Source organism: Sceloporus undulatus, chromosome 3 (genome assembly GCF_019175285.1).
Source record: "Sceloporus undulatus isolate JIND9_A2432 ecotype Alabama chromosome 3, SceUnd_v1.1, whole genome shotgun sequence".
NCBI lineage: Eukaryota > Metazoa > Chordata > Lepidosauria > Squamata > Phrynosomatidae > Sceloporus > Sceloporus undulatus.
The window spans coordinates 89,730,156-89,753,689 of record NC_056524.1 but is presented as its reverse complement, the minus strand read 5'-3'; the positions used below and the strand labels follow the sequence as shown (position 1 = coordinate 89,753,689).

The 23,534-nt window shown below is 38.9% G+C and overlaps 2 protein-coding genes across 5 annotated transcripts in view; both read left to right on the top strand.

Annotated features, from left to right (window-relative positions):
- The window catches only part of PRPS2 (phosphoribosyl pyrophosphate synthetase 2), a 38,280-nt gene extending 35,101 nt beyond the window's left edge, over positions 1-3,179 (top strand). For all 3 annotated transcript variants that reach the window (XM_042458595.1, XM_042458596.1, XM_042458597.1), the window contains one exon: positions 859-3,179. In XM_042458595.1, coding sequence (XP_042314529.1) covers positions 859-951 — 93 coding nt within the window. In that variant the 3' untranslated portion in view covers positions 952-3,179. The remainder of the gene's footprint in view (positions 1-858) is intronic.
- Positions 3,180-5,583: 2,404 nt separating this feature from the next.
- TLR7 (toll like receptor 7) lies at positions 5,584-19,591 on the top strand. Of its 2 annotated transcripts, XM_042460958.1 has the most exons (3): positions 5,584-6,155; positions 10,284-10,398; positions 14,210-19,591. In XM_042460958.1, the coding sequence occupies exon 3, from the start codon at positions 14,252-14,254 to the stop codon at positions 17,375-17,377; it is 3,126 nt and encodes a 1,041-aa protein (XP_042316892.1). In that variant the 5' UTR covers positions 5,584-6,155; positions 10,284-10,398; positions 14,210-14,251; the 3' UTR covers positions 17,378-19,591. The 2 variants fall into 2 exon arrangements, with proteins under 2 accessions (XP_042316892.1, XP_042316891.1); XM_042460957.1 differs by lacking the exon at positions 10,284-10,398.
- Positions 19,592-23,534: the final 3,943 nt, after the last annotated feature.

Here is a 23,534-nt window from a genome sequence, read left to right as displayed (position 1 = left end):
GCAGGCTCAGGCCTGTGTTCTCTCTGATTGAGTGCATCCATCTGGCATATGGTCTTATTATTTTCCCCCTTTACCTTTCCTAGCATTATTGTCTTTTCTAATGATTCATGCCTTCTCATAATGAGGCCAAATTATAACAGCCTCAGTTTAGTCATCCTGGCTTCCAGGGAGAGTAGGGACTTGATCTGTTTGAGAATCCTTATGTTTGTCTTCTTGGTATCCTCAGCACTCTTTTCCATCACATCTCAAATGAGTTTATTTTCTTTCTGGTCAGTTTCTTTACTGTTAAGTTCTCATACATGGTGATGGGAAATACGATGGATTGTACAATCATCACTTCGTCTTTCAAAATTCCTTCATAGCTCCCCATTCCAATCCTAGTCTCTTTCTAATTTCTTGACTGCAGTCTCCCCTCTGTTCAATGTTTGGTACTGTTTCATAATGTCTGATACATTGCTACTACTCAAAGTTCCATACAGATACTGTAGGCTGTATTTCAGAGGAAGGAACTGGCCAAGCCTCCTCTGAGTGCTCTTTAAGAAAAAACTGTGAAATTCATGGACAGATACCTTGAAGGCACATATACAAGCATACACTCACAAATTGAAGGCACATAACTCCGTGCTAGAACCTTGTTAAAGACATGAGACCTTTAAGGAAGAGATTTTTGCATATTGCAAGTACTTAAAGTAGGTATTTTGCTTCTGCCAGACATTTTATCCCTTTTGGTGTGAGACTTAATTTTAGTTTTATTTATTTGATATGTTATTGAGGTTTTTTTAAAATAACAAACTCATATTGGGGTGTGTGAGTAAGTGATACATATAAGTAAGCATTTGCCTTTTTCTTTCTTTCTAGGTTATTGATATTTCTATGATTCTTGCTGAGGCAATCCGAAGAACACACAATGGTGAATCTGTGTCCTACCTGTTCAGTCACGTCCCGCTATAACTTCAAAACAGCTGTGGCATGCCACATCCAGCACCTCTATACCAAATAGTGCATCTCGTTTTAAAGATAATAAAGGTCTATGACAGTTTCAGGTTGACTATGTGTACATTCCTTTTTCTATTATGGACAGTAACTACAATGAGAAAGAGAATACTGTTTTTGGAAGGCCAAAGTTAGCTCAGGAGTTTGATCCTAATAGGACTTTGCTTGCTCAAAGTTATTGAAACTCTCACAGATCTTAACCTTATGCTGATATGCAGACTTTAAAAGATTTAAATGACTTGAGTATGTTCCCTTTTGAAGAAATCAATCTCTGTCATAAGCTATCAGATGTTCTATGGTAATTGTTTTAAACCTTCTTAAAAGTGGCCCAGAACAATGATTAACTGCCTTGTCTTCTCTCTGAAGAATCTGCTTTAAATGTTTCTTTTAAATAACTAGCACCTTGATCTATAGAAAAGTGTTTCATGGATTCTGAGTTATGGCTATGATTGCATATCTTGCTATTGTAACTAGGTTAAACCATACAGAGTTCTTTCAAAAATGCAAATAAATAAACTGTAATAAGCATGTGAACTATTAACACCAACAGTATTTGGTGCACTATGTTATATGTTATAGCAAAGGTGGGGAAAGTGCAGAATACCATTTTCATTTTTGCAATACCTCAAAGATCCCAGCCTCCAAAATTTAAAGCTGGTGTGTGTAAGTAAAAAGTTGCCTGAAAAGTGCCTAGACTGCCCATCTCTTGTATAGTCCTTAAATGAATTCCTCATAGTGATTGGAGTACCCCACTCCCAAATAACTAAATTTTGCCATCAATCCAGAAACAATAACTAGAAACTGCTTCCAGTAACTTATGAGTACAGTTTGGACTAATTTTCATCTGAAAATGCAGTGGTGCATCCCACTTAGATGAGGTGGGGCAAAATTGGCTTCCATCACCATTGCTACTGGTCTCTGTTTTAAAGAGTTTTTAAGTAAATTTCTCATAGTAATTCATTCTTGTAAGATATTTCTAAAAGACTCTTTGCAAGTCCCTGTTCTTTCCTTATCAGACTGGGATACTGTTCCTCTCCATACTGTTGGTTCTGAGGGTTTCTTTTCTCATTATTTTTATGCCAGAGGAGCCCTTTCATCACACCAAGGTTTACTCTTACATGCCTGAGCTATATTGTTGGAGAAGAGCACATGTTCCTCTTGGATGCTGGAGGAAAGGCTTCAGTGGGGACATCCTAAGTAGTTTTGAGCTTTTACCATTACCTAAGTAATCTAACGTGCAAAAATTGAAAGAAGAGGATGTTGAGACTCTGATTTATTTTTTAATCTAATACTTCATTCTTGGGTTTTAGACAATAAAAGGGACCAATCATAAGCCCTCATAATCATCCACACATAATGTTGCCTATGTGTTAGGGAAGTCTGGTTATTAAATGGTACTATCGTAGACTTTCTTCTCTTCTAGTGAGTCTGGACTTTTTTGTTTTTAAAGTTATCTTCTGTACCATGTTTTCATCGTGTAAAATGTAAGCATGATTTTGGTGTTGTTGTTTTTCCAAAAACCCAAATTCCCACAAGATCACATGTATTCTCAAAATCTTCCATCTGTAGGGGAACTGAAACAATCCTATAAATAATGTTTGTTGTATAAATTTTTAACAGTTAACTGATTTTGAAACCAGTTGCTTAACATTTGCTAATCTAGCTGTCTAACTGATACATTTTGCAAGTAAGAATGAAATCTATTTAAATCAAGTTGTTTGCAGTTCGCTAAAAGTTGCTTTTAACAAATGTGAGTTGTATCCATGGACAGTAAAACAGTATCTTTATTAAAGATAATTGGTATGCTTTTTCATAGCCATTGTTACTTACAGTCTGACTTCCACTTAAGCATTCAGATCTATTTCTTTATTAGTACTGCTTTTAGTAATAAAAGGGCAGGAAAGTTGAAAAGTACATAGTGTTTAAACTGAAAGCCTTTCAATCTAGATGCCTGCTTAATGAAACTGTTGTCCTTTAACTCAGACTCTTATGTATCTCAACCCCCTTGAAGAAAAGGAAAAAAAATATTTGATGTAGTAGTCTCCAATGTTGTTTCTGTCATCTTTTTAATCACTATCAAAACCAAGTTGGCCTAGCTAAAAACATTTTGTGTTCCAAAAGACACCAGAAAAGATTTGCTCATTATTGTGTTTTAAATTTCTCAATAAACTCAGCATTATTCTACAGGTTGGATGTGGTGTGTAGCTTTTGTACTTGCAACAGTGCTTTAGTTGTGTAACCTTGCATGGTTATCTGTGTGCATTGTTTCAGTCACAGAAGCCATTTGGTACCAGAAAATGTTGAAGTCTGAAGAATTTGACACTGGGAACCTATGATATCTTTGTCTTGTCCAGATGCCATCATAAATTGCCACTCCAGTGGTAAATTATGCAGAGAACACAATTTTCCCCATTTTTGTATGGGCTAAAGCTGGATTTGGTCATACCTAGACATGGTGGATCCACTAGCCTATTAGCATGTACATGTCAGCATGCATAAAATTTTGCATGTGATTCTGGGTTTTATATCTGATGTGCACGAACACCTCTGTTGCATACTACACTGTAAAAATATATGCCCAATCGTGCCAGCCCCAAAATTCATATAGCATTTCTCAGTTTTAGATAATATGCTGTCATCTGTGCATTGTAAGAACTTGGTATTGCATGTCTTCAGACAACAATCAACATGCATTTCTTAACTAGCTCTTCCGTATCATTGTGTATGTGAGCCTATACTTTGACTTCTCAATAAACAAAGGTCTTCAGGTTGTATATATAACACCTCTATTACAAGGCTTTTCTTTCTCCATGGAATAAGTTCCTTTCACGTCTAAAAAAAGAATAAGCATGGCACTTTTTTTCGGGGGAGGGGGTGGAACCAAAAAACACTTGGGCTCAAATTGCTTTGCTTAGTTTGCATTACGAAACATCCTCCAGCTGTGAAAATGTATATTAAATCAGATATGTGTTTGTCTTTTAAAATCAGCTTATTTTTTATATCTCTTGGTATTTGTCAGATTCATTTCCAATGACCATTGAATGCTTGTGAATTGTCCTGCCCATCCCCAACATGTTAAAACATGTGTAAACATGTCAGCCCTGATCAAGTGTTTGGAGCAGTATCAGTGTAGGTTTATTGCCCAGCCTTGAGATCATGATAGTTTCTGTTTACTCAGTAACAGTAATTTCCATTTTCCTACACTATCTGCTCACATGTGGGGGTCAAATAATATGTAAGGCTACTATAAGATACAGCTTACCCCTCACATTTACATTTTAAATGCGTGTTTCTCTGTCATTTGAAATTGAATGGTCCATAGGGGCATCCCCTAAGGGGCAGAAGGCATTAAAAGGAAATGTATGAACTGGAAATGTGACAGCAACACCTCATGAGGGAACGTATCCTCCTGCTGTATAGGCTGGACTTGATAAGGAAACAGCAGTAAGGAACAGTATGAGGAACACGTATGCTTAGTCCAGTGGTTCCCAACCTGTGGGTCGGGACTCCTTTGGGGGTCAAAGGAACCTTTCATGGGGGTCGCCTAAGACCATTGGAAAACACCTTTTTAATTACAGTTATGAAGTAGCAACGAAAATAATTTCATGGTTGGGGGTCACCACAACATAAGGAACTGTATTAAAGGGTCGCGGCATTAGGAAGATTGGGAACCACTGGCTTAGTCTATCCTGAAACAGAAGCGGTTTACCTTTTGCAAACATTCAATTTTTTCAATAGTGCTGCTGGGCCATTTTCCTTCCCCACTATTTCTTACTTCATTTGTCTTTGCCCTTTAATCCAATTAACTGTGCCAATCCATGTAATTTTTGCCTTCAGCAAGGAATTCATTTTCACAATCATAATATTGTCATCTTATGTGACATTCATTGAGTTCCCCTAGTCTACTGTAATATCTTTGAAACCAAGCCATTGTTCTTGCTGTTTAGAGACTGACGTACAAGACGGCACACCTGCATGGGAAGGATGTTGGCCTCACTTGTGAGCTTCTCTACAACTAAGTTTCGTTTCACTGGGAATTGAAACTCAAGTGCTGTTGAATAGTTGACAATCCTCACTGTCAGATGTGGGTGCGGGTAACAGAGGAAGGGAATAAAATATTTAACAATATTATAGTTACTTCAATAACTATGAAGTAGAGATAGGAATCGCATGACTCCAGATCATTTGTAGACTGCAAGTTCCAGCAACCCTATCATAGGCACTGGAGGAAGTGTAGGACCTGCATTCCAACATCTAGAGAGCTGCATGTTTCCCACTTCTGCTGTAAAGCTTCCTTTACTGCCTTGAACAAGTCACTTTGTCTCAAGCTAATCAGCCCTTGCTGGCTGATGCTAATAAGAGTTTCACAGGTATTTTAGGAGAAGCAGTTGCATCTGAAATGTGTTGCAGTGTGTGGATTTCACAAAGCTGCAGGTTGTTGTGTGCCTTCAAGTCATTCCTGACTTATGGTGACCATACGGTGAGCCCACAATGGGTTTTCTTGGCAAGATTTGTTCAAAGGGAGTTTGCAACTGCCGTCCCCCAAGGCTGAGAGCATGTCATTTGCCGAAGGCCACACAGTGGGTTTCATGACTGAGCGGAGAATCAGTTCTTGTCTCCAGAGTCATAGTCCAACACTCCAACCACTATGCCACACCACAAAATAATTAAATAATAATAGGCTTTTCATGATCCATTGCACTGCACTGCAAACATGTGGTGGGAGTAAAGGAAGGAGTCTTCATCCTGCCTTAGTGGTACAGTTCTGGCAGAAGCTTTCTAACATGAAAACTAGCTTTCATAACTGCACTAGGTTGGCTTGCTGTGGCTTTGAGGACACAAGAGAATTCTTACCTTTTTTTTTAAATTAAAAAAAACCCTACTGGCTCATGCTATTTTTATCTTGAGAAGAATAAGATAAACCTTTGAGGAAGTGAGTACTGATGACGGCTGTGGTGCTATTTATTTTGTAAGTTATATTTTTGGTAGATAACAAAGCATGTACAACATTTGACTGGATCACATTGGAGAACTTTCCTGTTTTGTACGTTCTCTCACGTACGTGACTGAAGTTGCAAGGTGTCTCTTCATTGCCATTTGCATTTACGACAGCACTTCCCAAGGACAAGACGCTTTTCTGTTTCAAAGGAATGTCTAAAATGGTAGGTTCAACTTTTAATTTTACAGTTTTATTGAAAGTCTTTTGGAACTGACCTGACATGCAAGATGGATTTGCCAGAATTCATTCTCTTGTTCTAGTCCATTCCCATATGCTCCATTCCGTGAAGATATATTCCCTAAATCACTAATCGGTGTGCTATCTGAAAAATAAAGAGATTGATAATACATGTTTCCTAGCCTGGAAAATTGGTTTTCAGTAGTATAGCCATATAGGCCGACAAAAACTCAGTTCCATCCCTGGAGAGAAGTCTCATTAAATTTTGCAGTGTATTTAGGACTGGACACCAAGGGGGAATAGCAAGAGGTGTAAGCACTGCAAGGGACTGTGTCTAAAGAGAAGGTCTCTGAACCCAAGAATTTGCTGCTTTGATGGTATATGAATATGAGTTGGTGGGAGAAGTTATATCCTTCTGAAATGGCTTCTTGCACACTAAAAAAAAGAGGGGGGATTAAAGCAAGGTGACCGTGCAACAACACAGATATTGACATAGATGTTTTATGTATGTGCTTTTATGGCTTTTCACAACTATGCTAGCAAAGTAAACAAGAATTTTAGCTGATTTTATGAAGTTTCACAACTTCATTGGTAAAATAAATAGCTACTTTTATTTATAGCTACTTAGCTGCTTTTACAGTATTTGTGGAAGCTCACATCCTCTATAAAAGCTAGAACTTGCTCTGATGTAGTCAACCATACAGATTAGAGAAATGAAGCCTAAACAGTAGCTTCTTTTGTTTGGTGGGTGACAGTCCTTTTCCCTTGTTGCTTTGTCCTGTCCCAGGGCCCCATGAAATTTTCTGCAGCTCTTTCTACTTCTTAGGTCCTTGTTCCTGCAACTCAGCATTGTCCCGCTCCTGAAGCTTCTGCTTTTCTTCACACTTCTTTCCAAATCTCTACTCAGAGGAGCTTATTGCACAGGCCCTGGGGAACAGGCACGGCGTGGAACGGAATGGGGCGGGAAGGGAACGGAACGGAAAGGGGATATTACCTATTTTACCACACTGGAAAATGCAGCTGATGACGCCGGAAGTCCCCGTTCCGTTCCCCATCCATCCCACAGGAGGCGATTTTCAAGAACTGTTCTGAACAATTCTTGAAAATCAGCCTCTGTGGGATGGATGGGGAATGGAATGGGGACTTCCGGCAGTATCGGCGGCGTTCTCCTGTATGGTAAAATGGGTGATATCCCCATTCCGTTCCCTTCCCGCCCCCTTCCATTCCATGCCAGGCCTGTTCCCCAGAGCCTGTGCAATAAGCTCCTCTGACTGGCTTGTGAGGATAGAACAGAAATATGCTCTTATGCTCTTAACCACGGAGCTTACAAAAAATTGGAAAGAACACTTTTTTGTGCAATAGACTTCAGATTAGACTGTAAATCTGAAGTCATAGAATCATAGAATTGTAGAGTTGGAAGAGACCACAAAGGCCATCCAGTCCAACTCCCTGCCATGCAGGAACTCTCAATCAAAGCATCCCCATGCAGGAACTCTCAAACAAGTCCTATGTTTTAATTGGGAAGAGGTTATTTATGGCTTCTTTAAGTAATAATGGGGGAGGGGTATACATAATACCAGTCTTCTTTATTTTTTATTTTATTTTTTAATCTTTATGCAAATTTACAAAGATAGTTTTGTCATAAGATATTTTGAGGTTTCATTACATCCGTATACATTCATTTCCATTATATTTATATATACTCAGTATATTTTATCTTCCCATTCTTGTACCACATATATAACATAGATATTTTGAATCATAACATAAATTTGGGTTTCAATCATCTTATAACTAAATACATAAATAATTGTCATATAAACATTTAAATGACTTTCGATCTTTAGTCTTCTGGAGAGGTCCCTTTTTTGTATCTTTCATTTCATACTCCAATTATTTACTGTATATCTACCATTTTTTCCTTTCTTCATATTACTCTGTTAAATGATGAATTACTATCTATAGATAGAAGATAGCTTTTAGGTCCCCAATTTGGTGTTGTCATTTGTCTTCATTTCTATTTCATCCTTCTTTAATCTACTTTACATTCCCTAAGAAATATTACATGTATATGTCTTTAACAGTGTCACAACTGTTTAATTATTGTCAGATTCTGTATAGAGTATAGATTTAAATTTGCAGTTACTTTACATATTGTAGCCTTATCATTACATATAACTGATCTACATCTGGAGCAACAAAACAGATTTCTGTTGTAGTCACCATCATACATTCTCCTATTCTCCCCTTACCAGTCTTTTTTTTTTTAGTGTCTAAAATATTCCATAAAAATCGTCAATATTATCTGCTAACAGCTGTGTACTAAGCTACCATTAAAGGTAATTGTTTAGGTTAACCCTTTCTCAACTACAACATAGCGCATTGCCTTAGTCTCTTCCTCTTCTATGGACTGCACCATCTGTGGACCTTCTGTCTACTTAGAATCCTAGCACTCAATGTTCATGGATCCCCAAACATCTTGGGTACTTCTGGATGAAGTTTTTATTGTACAATTACCTTACTTCAATTTGGAGTAGGTAGGCACCAAGACAGCACAGTGGTAGTGGATTGGGTGTTCAACTAAGACTCCAGGATTCAAATCTGCTCAGCCATGGAACCCACTGGGTGACCTTGGGCAAGTCCCATTCTCTCAGACTCAGAGGAAGGAAATGATTGGCAAACCACCTCTGAAAAAATCTTGTCTATTATTATTATTATTATTATTATTATTATTATATTTTCTTATATCCCACCTTTCTCCCAATATAGGGGCTCACCCTCTGTTAGGCTGTCATATGGTAGAGTAACACAGCAACAACAAAAAAGGGTCTAGAAATCATTGGCTTCCATTTGTAACTTTCTCATGTCTTTCATTACTTCCATCTTTGTTACTTGAAAAGCAGTGAAGGTGGGAAAGACAGAATACCTGGCAAAACCTTTTGATGGGTGCAACGAAGAGCCATCTGTCTTCTGGCACCCAATCGCTTCATTACAGTTTGTCTCTCCTTTGAAAACTGTTTAAGGTTTTGACCAGCCACCCTTTTTTCTTAGTTCTTTTTCTTTATTCTTAATTCCTTGCTTTTTTTTTCGGAAGAAAAAAAAGATTGCAGAAGAGGCAGATGCTTGAGAGAAGAAAGGGCAAGAGAGACTATGAATCCTAACCCCAGTTAGAGGGATTGTCATGGTTATATAAGATGTTCTTGTGGACTTGAGGAGTACAGTTCTGGGGAAACACAGGAAAGCAAGACTGATTGCAGAGCAGGGAGAATGGAAAGATGGGAAGTTGTTTTTATAGACTTTTAAATTTTATTTACGTATTTTCTCTTTAAACGATTTTTTGGTAATCAATCCTGTACGTAAATTTAGGAATCCTGGAAGCAGAAACATCAATATCCCATAAAATATCCCTTTGAAGTCTGTGGATGTTACACCAGATGATAAAAATCTTTATTTATGTGACCCAATAGCTGTGTTTACATGTTGCTGTGTAAAGAAAGGGCCCTTTCACACCACATAGTGATAGTGCTAGGATTGCCAGTGAACTGCCCTGGCTGCATCCTGTGAAATTCTGGGGTTTGTAGTTTAGGAAGGCCCAAGAGCTCTCTGGCTGAAGTCTAAATTCTCTTCCAGGCCAATCCTTGGCATCCATAGGATGTTGTCATGGCATTTAAACTGGAATCACTGCACTACAGCTTTATCATGGGGAAAGAGCTCCAAGATTCCGGTGTGATTAAGCCCCCATTGTAAATAATCTTCATGTTGAAGAAGCAGCACCTTAATGTTTGCTCTCTTACTCAAGTTAACAAGGAGTGTGACCAACTTGTGGTCCTCCAGATGTAGCTCCCAGTATCTCTCACCATTGACTATGATGGCTAGGGCTAAAGTAGAACAACATCTGCAAGGTCACTTATAGTTGTTTGTTTGCTTAATAAACATCCTTCCTTTCTCTCCCAAAATGGGGTAGAGGTAGCTTACAATAAATTGAAAAAAGATCCCATTAAAACCTTAATTTACAAAGGTTAAAAAGAATTCAACATCATTATTATCATTATAAGCTAAAAACACTTAAAACATATTTAAAATATAGTTATAATAAAATGTTTTAAATCTACAGCACACCACGTACACACACGCTACAGGGGCCAACCAGACCTCCCAGGGAAGTGAGTCCCACAGCCTGGGAACAACCACAGAGAAGGCCCTCTCACAAGTTCTTACCAACTACAAAGGTAGGACTGTGAGAAAGCCCTCTCCTGCACACTCGGGCTTACTTCAAACCCCTTTCAAAGAACTTTGAGATTATTTGGTCTTTCAACCCCTTGTAATCTGCTTCCAAGGCATCTATTTGGTATAAATATCAGGACTTTTTACCAGTCTTAGGCTTAGTCCAGTAAGAAGGCAGAATCTCTATCTAACACCTCTATTGCTCACCACCCCCCATTTGTCCTGGGAGCAATTGAGTCATCTTTCTGTTTCTAGACCATTTGCTTTGGAGTCAAGATCCGTTCAGGTCCCGTATCACTGTTAGTGAAGCCTTACTCTATTCCAATTTAACACCTTGATTTCTCTAGTCCTTGTGTGCATACATGGTTCTGTTCTTATGTGCATGTGTTAATTTACTTTTTAAATAAAACTCATTACTATTGGAAACCTGCCTCTAGGGTTCTATATACCTTTAGACCTGGTATATATAGGGATCAGCCCCCTGGGCTAAGTTACCCGGCCACTAAATTTTACTACATTGAGCTAATATAATTCCCCTAAATAAGCATATTGTTTTGGACTATTGTTTCCATGACAGGTCCGCATCCAGGATAACAAATGCAGCTGTTTCAGCAGGGGAGTCACATGATCTCTGTAGCCAGGCTCAGTCATCAACATGGCAGCATTTTGGACCCAATGGCAGCTCCACATAGAGTGTGCCACACGAATCTAAATGGGATGTAATCAAGGCATCGCCAGATCTGACTTAAGGAATGGGTGCAGCTGGCACACTAGTTTTAGTTGTTCAAATGCACTCCTGCCCACAGTCAAAACCTGAGCGTCCAGGCTCAAATTAAAGTCCAGGAGCAAACCCAAGCTGCAAACCTGAGATTTCCCATTCGGCACAAGATGAATCCCTATTCTCTGGTCTGCCTTCCAAATGACCAGGATAATCTCTGTCTTACCTAGATTAAGTTTCAGTTTGTTTACCCTGATATAGTCTATTACAGACACCAGATGCTGGTTTAGTACAGAAACATCTTTATTGGAACCAGGAGAGATAGAATTGGGTGTCATCAGCATACTGGTCACACTGAACCCCAAAACTCCAGATGACCTCTCTCAGTGGTTTCATGTAAATATTAAACTGCATGGGGGACAGAACCAAGCCCTGAGGGACACAGCAAGATAGTGGCCATGGTATCAAAGAGGCATTCCATAGCACCAACGTCTCTGTCTTCCTCTCCAAGAAAGACTGGAGCCATTGTTAAACAGTGTCCCTGGGCCTCATCTCAGAGCAGTGGCCCAGAAGGTTACTGGTTTAGTACAATGGTATCAAAAGCTGCTAAGAGCTCCAGCAGATCCAGCGGGACACACTCCTCCAGTCTAGTTCCCTCAGTAGGTCATCCATCAAGGCAACCAAAGCTGTGTCTGATCCATACACAGGTCTGAAGCCAGATTGAAATGGATCTAGATAATCCATTTCACCCAGGAATGCTTAGAACTGGGAGGCCACCACATGCTCCAATAGCTTGCCCCAAAAAGGCATACTGGCTTATAGATAGTATAGTGGAATCCAGGGAGAATTTTTTTCAATAATGGAATGAACAAACTCACTCAGTGTCTGAACTTAAAAAGTCTATGAATACGGGCACTATCCCACCTCTACCTTAGCATCAGCTGCAAATACTTTATTTCATTTCTTCCCTGTTCAAAAGAGAGGTGGAGGACCAAAGTCAGCAGCCACTCGCAGCCTATGTTTATAAATGACAGTTATGAACGCAGAACTCTTTGTCACTTGTATAGTAGCAGTAGAAGGGAAAATCCAACCATCTTCTCTGCTGAAGCAGTGGGCGGAAGAGCCTTCTCCCTGTTCTTTGAGCAGGGGTCATGGCCATTACTCCTGACATTAGGCCCATGGGGGACTATGCAGTATGGAATTCATAGACCATGCACTTGGTTCTCCACTCCTGCCTTAACATCCACCTAGTACTAAAAATAGCTTCTTAGCTGAGTTCGATAGATCTGGGTACTATCATACTTGGTGGCTGGAGGGAAAGGTGGCCTTTATCTCCCAATTAGTCCTCTATTCTAGGATGGGAAAGGACAGGCTGAAGGATAAAACAGTGCTATGGGCATACCCAACAGCTTCTTCCTCTGTCATTTCACTATTTCAGATGCTTTTTAAGTATATCAGTTTCTCTTTCTTCCTCCCACTTTCCCCCTTTATCACTGGGTTACATCCACTGGTGCACACTAAGCTCAAAGTGCAAAGGTAGTTTGCATTCAGTTAACTCAGCAGGGGGAGAAGAGAGGAGGGGGCAGAATCTTGCCCTTCCCAGTAGACTCAGGCAAAAGCAAACTGTTGCAGCAGCTCCTAGCATATATGTTCTTCCTTATTAATAATGTTTGACATCTTGACCATGCTGTGATGTTGCCTGGCCGTAAGAGTCCCAGTTTTCATCTGTGAAATGTTGGAATATATGCATGGGCATGTGTATCACCCATCGACACTTTTTAAAAAATTAGATGCTTCATATTTTTTAGCTGGGCATGTCAATGATGGTCCTGTTTCTGTTCCCAATTGTTGTCTCTTGTCAGGATTAACAGTTACTAACTTCCTTGTGCCTGCACTAGTCTTCTTCTCAGCTCTGCTCAGCAAGGAAGAAGTCAGGCTTTTAGTTCAACCTTATGCTAGAACAAATTCTGAACCTGGGACCTGCAGCCCTTTCATATTGCAAGGTTTTAGCGATATAACTCCACTTTAGCTGCCATTGTAACATCCTATAGAATGCTGGGATTAATAGTTTAGGAAGGGACCCTTAGAATCCTCAGCCAGAGAGCTCTAGTAACTCACCAAACTACAAATCCCTGGATTGCATAGGATGTTGCCATGGAAGTGGAATCATAGCACTAAATTTGTGTAATATGAAAGAAATCTGGAACTATTTTCTAGCCAGAGAACAGTAACAAGTTTCTAGACGGAAAGTCCAAGAGTTCTTTCACATTACACAATTTTAGTGCTATGATTCCACTCAGAATGAAAACGAGGGGCAGGCTTCCTCTTTGGATCATCATATTTTCAGCACTTCCTCTACCACTTTGAAAAAAGAATTATGCAATACCCCAAACTCCCTTACAATTGGTCTTCCTTTAAAAAGAAAACAACCCTCACTACCACTCTGGCATGGCAACTATGATGGTAAAAGTTCTTGAAACCAAGTCAAGGGAGGAACACTTAGGGAGCTGGAATAACAGTCAGATACTCTACATTAGGAGTTGGTAACTGAGGTGGATCTGGGGTGTGTGTCAATTTTTTGCCTCTGGAAAATGGGACAGATGGGTTTCCGAGCAAGAAGAGAAAGTAGCTATAATCTGCTTCTGGGTTGTTTTTAATGGCAGTCTTTTAAATGATAAACAGGGTTACGGTGCCCTGTAATCTATTTAAAAGGGGAATTGCAGCTTCTGGAGATTTCCAGGAGAGGCAATTAATCCTGGATTGGACAGCAAAAAGCAGGCCAATGAGTCTGGAGGGAGTCAGGAGTGCAAAAGCATGCTTGGCACCATATGGCATTCAGGGCACCACTTTTCTCACCTGACCTAACCCATGTGATGACTTCTGTTATGAGTCTTGAGTTCCTGGTTGGTTCCAGAACGTGCACATCATTGTCCTGCCTATCTATTTTTGGACCTTCATTACAGGTATGATACTAGGTTACAACTATGGTAGGAAGTTCTTCAGAAACACAGCCAGCCTCACAACCTACAACTAACTATCTGTAATACTGAAAACTTTTAAATTTAGTTTGTTTACTCTACATTTTTCCTTCCCTTTAGGCAATTTATCCTTGGCACACCACAAGCAGATTGGTTCTCTTCATGATCAGACTGGCTTTCTTCATGATCTCACTGTTGTCAAAGGGGATTCCAGCCCTGTGGTATCCTAAAACCCTGCCCTGCACTGTGACTAATGCCACCCCAAGTTATGTGATAGTGGATTGTAGTGAGCAGCACCTCACAGAATTCCCAGAAGGCATTCCTAATGAAGTCACCAACCTGTCACTTACCATTAATCACATCAAAAACATTGTCCCAAGTAACTTTGAGAAACTTAAGCACCTTATGGAGATAGATTTCAGGTGTAATTGCTTACCTCCAATGTTGGGGCCTAAGGATCTTGTGTGTACCAGGAAGCTACAAATTGAAACTCAGAGCTTTGCTAACCTCTTCAGCTTGACATCACTCTACTTGGATGGAAATCAGCTCTCTGCAATACCCCGGGGTCTACCTCATAATTTACGTCTTCTGAGTCTTGAAGTAAACATCATTTTTTCCATCCACAAAGAAGACTTGATCGAACTTGGGAACCTGGAAAGTCTCTTCCTAGGGAAAAACTGTTACTACCGCAATCCTTGCAATACTTCTTTTTTTATTAACGAAACAGCCTTTCAAGCCCTTACGTCATTAAAAGTACTATCTTTGAAAGCTAATAATATATCGAGTGTCCCAAAGAATTTGCCGTCCACTTTAACAGAATTGCACCTTTACAATAATGTCATTCGCAATATCAGCGAGTATGATCTAAGTGGCCTTCACAACTTGGAAAAGCTTGACTTAAGTGGCAATTGCCCTCGATGTCACAATGCTCCATATCATTGCACAGAATGCCCCAACAAGATGAGTATTGCAATCCATCCCAAAGCTTTTGATTCACTGGGGCAGTTAAAAGTCCTACGGCTGCACAGCACCTCCCTTAGAACAGTGAACAGTAGGTGGTTCAATCAAACTAAGAAACTGGAGGTGCTTGATCTTTCTCAGAATTACTTGGCCGATGAAATTGAGAAATCCCACTTTCTGAACTATCTTCCCAACCTTGTTGACCTGGATCTGTCTTTTAATTTCAAACTGGGATCGTACCGTCCACATTTGAAACTCTCAAAGATATTTTCTAAACTTCATAATCTTCAGACTTTAAGACTCAGGGGGTTTGTTTTCAAAGAACTAGATCAAAACACAATACAGAATTTGGTGTCACTTAAAAATCTGAGTGTGTTGGATTTTGGAACTAATTTTATTAGGAATGTTGACCTTACTATGTTTAAAAAGTTCCCAGCTCTTAAAGTTGTAAGCCTTTCCTTCAATAAAATATCTCTCTTTGCAAATAATTCCAATGGTAGATTTTGTTCTGTCCCTGAACCTTCAGCAGATCAATACGATGGCTCTTTGCTTCAAGATATGCAGTATTTCATGTATGATGAATATGGTCGAAGTTGCAAATCTAAAGACAAAGAGGTTACTTATACTTTCCCTTTTGTCACTGAAGCTTCTTGCAGAAACTATGGCGAAACACTGGATTTAAGCAGAAACAACATATTTTATATCACTCGCTCTGATTTCCAGCAACTCACTTACCTTAAGTGCCTCAACTTGTCCAGTAACGCTATGAGCCAAGCTTTGAATGGAAGTGAATTCAAATATCTATCAGGTTTGAAATACCTGGATTTTTCTAACAACCGGATTGATTTGGTATATCCAAATGCTTTTCAGTGGCTGAAAGAACTGGAGATTCTAAACCTTAGTGATAACAGTCATTATTTTAAGGCAGAAGGCATCACTCATTTGTTCAGTTTTACCAAACATTTGGTGAAATTGACAACACTGATCATGAATGGGAATGAGATTTCTACATCAACTGATAAAGGAATGGCAAGCCATTCACTAAAAATACTGGAATTTAGAAGGAATCGTTTAGATATTTTATGGAGAGATGGAACTCCTGATCACTATTCATTCTTTAAGAACTTGACCAAGCTGGAGAAGCTTGACATTTCTGAGAACTCTCTGGATTCTATACCTCCTGATGTATTTGATGGACTGCCTCCAAAGCTCAAAGAGCTGAGATTGGCCAATAACAACATGAAAACTTTTAAATGGGACAAACTTCTGGTTTTGGAAAAGCTGGAAGTCTTGGATCTTAGCAACAACCTACTGACTACTGTCCCTCGTGAACTGTCCAACTGCTCAAAGACTCTTCAAAAATTCCTACTGCAAAACAACAGGATCAAAAAACTGACTGATAACTTTCTTCAAGATGCCTTTCCTCTGAAATATTTAGATCTCAGTTTTAACAAGATCAAAACCCTCAGAAAGTCTAGCTTCCCAAAGAATGTTATTAACAATTTGGACACACTAGTTCTAAATGGCAACCCATTCAAATGTAATTGTGATCTTGTGTGGTTTGCCTGGTGGATCAACCAGACAAGTGTGACTATTCCTCTCCTGGCAACAGATGTGACTTGTGCAGGCCCCGGTGCATGGAAAGGTAAAAGTGTAGTTTACTTAGATTTGGAGACCTGTGAAATAGACTTGTCCCAGATCTTGTACTTAGCATCTGTCACAGCCATCATGTTTCTGATGATCATCACTATGATAGGCCATCTATATTTCTGGGATATGTGGTATTTCTACCATTTCTTTATTGCTAGTTTAAAAGGATATAAACGTCTGTTTTCATCTGATGTTGTATATGATGCTTTTGTTGCTTACGATAAGAAAGATGTAGCTGTGTCTGAATGGGTCCTAAAAGAACTAGTTGAAAAACTGGAAGATAAGAGAGAGAAACAATTCAATTTATGCTTGGAAGAAAGGGACTGGCTACCAGGAGAGCCAGTTCTGACAAACCTGTCTGAGAGTATACAAATGAGCAGAAAAACCATATTTGTACTAACAAACAGGTACATTGCAAGTGGAAACTTCCGGATAGCCTTTTACATGGCACACCAACGACTCATGGATGAAAAGGTTGATGTCATCATCTTGATATTCCTTGAGAAGGTTTTGCAAATGTCAAAGTGTCTGCGCCTACGGAAGATACTGTGCAGTCGTTCTGTCCTTGAATGGCCAACCAATCCTCAATCTCAGTGTTATTTCTGGCATTGCCTGAGAAATTCATTAACAGCAAACCATGATATGAGCTATAGCAAGCTTTTTAAAGAAATGGTATAGCTTGGTCACATTCTAGGCAAAGGTTTGGTAAGCTAAGCCATACTGAAGGAACAGAATCTCACTTTCTGTGCTGAAGAGGTTTTAAAGCATGGGCGGAGCTGCAGAAATGACTTATAGCAATTCATAAGCCATTGAACAATTCTCCTATGGAGCCACGCATTCTACTTTCTAGAAAGCTGCCCTCTGCTTGAAGGATTGCTTGGTCAAGCTTGAAGATAAAACACACTAAGAAGGGAGCGTAGAATACCCATCAACAATTGGCTTCTTAACAGCGGGCACAAAGGCTACTTGGTCACTCACAATCTTACCTGCGTGAGAGGTATTATATTTCTTCTTAAATCAGATTTATGCTTCACAGGGCTATGGGAGGGGAATTGGACTACAGCTCTCCTGCTGGCTGGTGGATCTTGGGAGTCCCCTCCCACTTCTAACATTTTATGCACACATACAAATTAGAGGTATATGTAAACCTGTGTCCTCCAATGTCCTTTTTGTGTGTATGATGCATTTCATTTGCATGGTGTTGGGTTTGGCCTTTTTGTGTTGTGTTAGAGTACTGACAGATTAAGTTTATTTGAAAAGTTTTGCAAAGGAGATCCAACTAATCAGCTCCTCTATTGCTCTGCTTAAAAATGTAGTTGTGGGCCTCTGCTTGTATTATCACCAAGAAATAAGATGATGCTCTGTAGAGGCTGAATATAATCTGTAGAGTAATGCCAAAATCAAGCGAAATCAACTCCCCGCCACCCTCCAAAACTAACACCTTTGGCTATTTCCTTGAAATAGAGTAATTGACTTATTAGAGAGCAGAAATTGTGTAGTCACTGGCCTAATCTAATGGCATGTTAGTGAGATGTCATCTTCTCCATCTTGCAAGGCTCCACAGCACTTGAAATTTAGGAGGGAAGGGATCAATCCACTACATGCCGGTTTGGGGATTTAAACAAAGACTACAGAGAGAGGTGGTCTATTCATCTTTCACTTCTGGTGCTGGGAAAGAAGATCTACTGGTAAAGCAACTCCACTGCACCTTGGCATCCATCGGTTCAGATTTCCTCTATACATGCAGTTGGTAACATTAGGCATTGTCAAATCAATACATCTTGGTTCTAGCCCCTTGGTTCCAAAGCACTTTCTGATTTGTAGCACTGTTCTATCTTACAAAGTTGTTCAGATCATTTAAATGAAGTACTTCTATGTATGTAGCATGAAAGTATAGGTTGGAATAATCATAATGGGATGTTTAAAAATATCTAAAACAACTTGAAGAGCTATAAGGAGTTCATAGAAACAAAATAGACATAAAATATTAGATAAAGAGTTGAATACATAGAGAAAAGAAAGATAAACCTTTTTCTTAGTAATAAGATAAAATTAAGGGTAAGGTGGAGAGAATAGATGAAACTCAATTAGTAATATGATTAAGATTTTATATATATATATATATATATATATGCTGTATATATGTATGAGAAGGTGTACGTATTTGTGGAAATCAAAATATAACCAATCTAGCCTTTAGCAGCTTCATTTACGGATGAGAAGGATTATAGGTTTGGAATAATGTATATATTATAGAAATGACTTAAAACAATATGTAAAATCATAATGATGTTGATCAGTGAAGATGTTATAATTGGACATAATGTAAATGAGAAAGTTTTGTTTTAAGGTAATTTTATAATAAAAAAATATTTAAGAAAAAATATCTAAAACCAGAATCAACTCACTTTGCTATTGTTTTATAGCAGTGAAGTCCAAAGTGTGGTGCATGTGGCCCCCAGGGGTCAAAATGCACCCAGAATGCTCCCCAAATGCCATCCAGAGGGGGAGCATTGCCAGCATTTTAGGACCAGGAGAGGCATTTGGGAGGGAACAGCTAGTGACTTCAAGTCACTTACTCTTGTTTTAAAAATGTCTCTCCTGAGCCTAAAACAACCCTTAGATCACTTCCTGTTGCAAACAAGGAACAGGACCTTAACTCCCTTGGACCAAAAATGGCCTGTGGCTTACCTACTGTTGCCCCCCAAAAATTTTTCTTCTGGCCTAAGTGAACTGGAGCCCCCAAACAAGGCAAAAATGTGCCCACCCTTTAGAGCAGTGGTTCCCAACCTTCCTAATGCCACAACCCTTTAATACAGTTCCTCATGTTGTTGTGACCCATACCCATGAAATTATTTTCATTGCTACTTCATATCTGTAATTAAATAGATGTTTTCCAATGGTCTTAGGTGACCCCCATGAAAGGGTCATTCAACCCCCAAAGGGGTCCCGACCCACAGGTTGGGAACCACTGCTTTAGAGAGTGTTTGGGCAGTGACAAAAATTATTTTCTTGCTGGATCAATGATTTTCTACAGAACCTTACTAAAAATGTATACAATTTTTCTCTGTTTCATGTGGGAGGTCAGTGCTATTCCTTTTTTTGCCATTGGATTAAATTTGATGAAATTCTGCCCCCAGAATGGCTTCTTTTGAGGAATGGGAATATGTGCATGTTAGAGTAGAAAAATTATTTAACACTATTAACAATGGCTTACTCAATTTTTGCTATGAATACTGGGTATTATTTTTAAAATAAACTTTTATCAATTCTGAACCTTTATCGTCCTGTTGGGTGATATTTTTTTCTTTTATTGTTACCAACCATTCATGGAGATATGGCTTCCTCTTGATTTCTCTCAGTCTGTTTCTTTCTGCTCTTTACTAAAGCAAAATGGCTCTCTTGTCCTGTGTTTTCCATCTCAACCCAGATAGGCCCAAGCTCTCATCATTTCCTCTCTTAGATTGCCATTTCACTCTAATTCATGATGGTAAGCAAAAATAAAGTTATATTCTGAGGCAGTGATTTTCGAGTCAGTTTTACAAGTGAGGCCCTTGGTGTCAACTGGAGTTATGCCTAGGATTTCTCTGCATCTTTGAAAATCTTGGATTTTAATTAGTGTTTTTTTTTTACTCTAGCCCATCTATAAAGGGAAATTATAACAATAGCAAGTACATTTCTATACCACTTCTTAGCACTCCCTAAGAAGTTTGCAATGTGTAAACTAATTGCCCCCAACAATCTGGGAACTCATTTTTGCGACCTACAAAAGGCTGGAAAGCTGAGTGGACTTTGAAGCCCCTGGCTGGTATTGAATTCACAACCTTGTGGCTGCATTACTGGCATTTAACCATTGCACCACTAGGGCCCCCTATTTTTATTTGAATGTTTACATACCTCTTAAAAACACAGAATGTCTCAGGTTGACCTTTAGATAGGCCTTGGCACAGCTCATCATATATCACACCCTATTTATATGCCTGTTAAGACTTATTCCATTTATGCACTTTTTATGGGGGTCTGGAAACAAACTTCTCGTGAATGTTATTCAAGAAGAAGGTAGGGAGAATGTGCATAAGGCTCATGAGTGTCACTCAAGGGGTGTGTGATGCAGACCACAGCAGGTGGCACCCGATGGGAGGGTGACACCACTGCTCCCCAAACATCTGTTTTGGCAGAAATGGGCTGTGGCATTCTCCTGCGTCCCTTTAAAATACGGAAGAGATGGTGTGAGTGGGGCAAGACTCAGTTGGAAGAGAAAGACGGCCCAGGTTTTGAAAAAAATAATTTTTAAGATAAATTTTTAAAATTCTTTAAAAATATTTTTGTTAAAAATCACATCTTACCAAGTGTTCACTTTAACCACATGAAACAATGTACATGTAAATTTTAATATATTTTAGTTTTGCTAGTTATTTATGTCACAACTATTCTATGATATATGGGAATTACGATCTATGAGTAAACATTAGTACAAAAACTATTTCTAAGGATTCTGTATGGTGTGGTATGGGAGGAGGTCAATAGGAAGGTGATACCATGGGTTACTGCACCGGGTGAAGCCAACCCTTGTGATGCCACTGATGAGGTTGCAGGAATTTCAATGTGAAACTGTGGAATGAAATACAGGTCTGTTAAATAATGAGTCTCTCACAAGTCAGCTCTATAAATGTGTAAAATTTGATATTAGGAAAATAACGCAGAGTAGTGACATGAAACACACCTTTTCAGATGAGTGGAGGATAGTATTGGGCCGTGCTGATGTAGTTAAGAACAAGTGGAAGATGTGAAGAAATTTAGAAAACTGTTTTTCACCAATGCTATGCAATACTATCAAATATTCAAAGCCCATCTAGTGCAGCTACAGGACTGTTCTGTGCAAGTGCAACACATAAAGGGCAGGACAGTCTTTGGCAAAAAAAAAAAGGTCACTAAAAAGCTCTGAAACTTCTGAAGGAGCAAAAGCCATTACTACTTGGTAAAGAGATTCTGGCCATTGCCTGCGGTATGCTAATTTTTAGTCCAGTATCCAGGGCTACAACTGCACTGCAGAAATAATCCAGTTTGAGACCACTTTAACTGTCGTGGCTCAATGCTATGGAATTCGAGGAACTGTAGTTTTGTGGAACATTTAGCCTTCTCTGTCAGAGAGCTCTGATGCCACAACAAACTACAGAGCCCAGAATTCCATAGCAGTGAACTATGGCAGTTAAAGTGCGAATGCAGCCCATGTCAAATTTTCGTGTTCTCCTGGAGGTTCACACCCCCCCCCCAAACCCCCCCCCCCCCTTTAAAAACCTTTGGACTTTTTATATTTTATGTAAGTTTTTATATAAGGTTTTTTATTGTTTTGTCAGACATTTATTCCTCCTTGGTTTTACCTGATGCAGCTTTCATACCTGACTATTAGGTATTTCAGAGGAAAATCGAATTTGAATCAGTTACAAATGGTCATGTACAAAGCAATTATGGCCCACAGTTTGCACTGCCCCATGCACATTCCAGATATTTATTTCTACTGTATTTGGTCAGTAGTGCAACAAGTCAGCTCTGTGGCTTGGCAGATGTTTCTGAGCATGGGGTTCTCCCATGTAGCATTATTCCTGTTTCAAAAGGAGAAGAAAAAAAACACACATTTTCATGCTTCCACTTAATTAGCACTGTACATTGTTCCAAGTAGTACTATAGCTACTCATTAATGTTTGATGAACTGTTACATTGTTATAAATTGAATTGTTTCATTTTGTGATTTTTTTAAAAAAGAAATAATCGAAAATGTGGAATAAGGTTTCTGAAGTAAAGAAACTGAGGTTTTGTGCATGATCGATGTTGAATGAATAATGAAAAATAAGAGAAACAAACCATCATGCAAGCATGGCCTAAATGAATTAACTTACACGGCATTATAATTGTATGGGTCTGTCTCAACAAAACCATCCTCTTATAGCTATCTAGCTATTCCTATCAATTTGACCCTTAAGCATTTTAAGAATAAAGAAATAAAGAAACACACACACACACTTTCAGAATCAAATCTGCTTTCAATTTCAATCAAATCCTTCACCTCTTCTAATTATGGTTTCAATATCAATTTCAGCCTCTTCAGGTCTAGTTCTAACTTTAACCCAAAACTTTAACATAGGACTGCTACATCCTTTGTCTTGTTTATCACTCCCCTTCTCACAAGCTGAATGTCATCCTTTTTGTATCTCTGTTTTATTTTTCTTTCTATCTATATCTCTTTCTCTGTAATTCTGATCTTTTGATATATGCCCCAAATATTACTATTATAAATACTGTATGGTATCAGTGAAACGGATAGAACCCGTTTATTTATTTATAAATAAAGGTTAATAATAATAATAATAACCCAACTTGCTTTGGATTTCAATGTGCTTTGTGGCCAGAACAATAAAAAATCTCCATCTAAATCAAAGATGGACTCTGGTTATTTCTGTTCTCAGTAACAAAGATAATGTAATTTATTGTTCTCACGATCTGAAACTGACTGTTTCCTGTTGTTACAGAGGTCAATTAAAGGAAGTTTAGTTACCATCTGTGTTGTGTAGTTGTAACAATTGCCACACCTTCTGCTTTGTACAGAGCCAGTGCCAGCAGTTCATTGAGTTTGGTATGCAGTAATAACAGTTTTGCAAAATTGTTATAATCCTATGCATTCCAACAGCAAATGAGAAGAAAACAGCAGAATTCCAAAATAAATAAAATATGCCATCCACTACCATAGAGTCCATGAGAAGAAAACAACCCTGGGGCCCACCAAGTAAGGGCTAGCCACACCATTGGGCATAGTAAGGCAAGTATCTCAGTCGCAGGT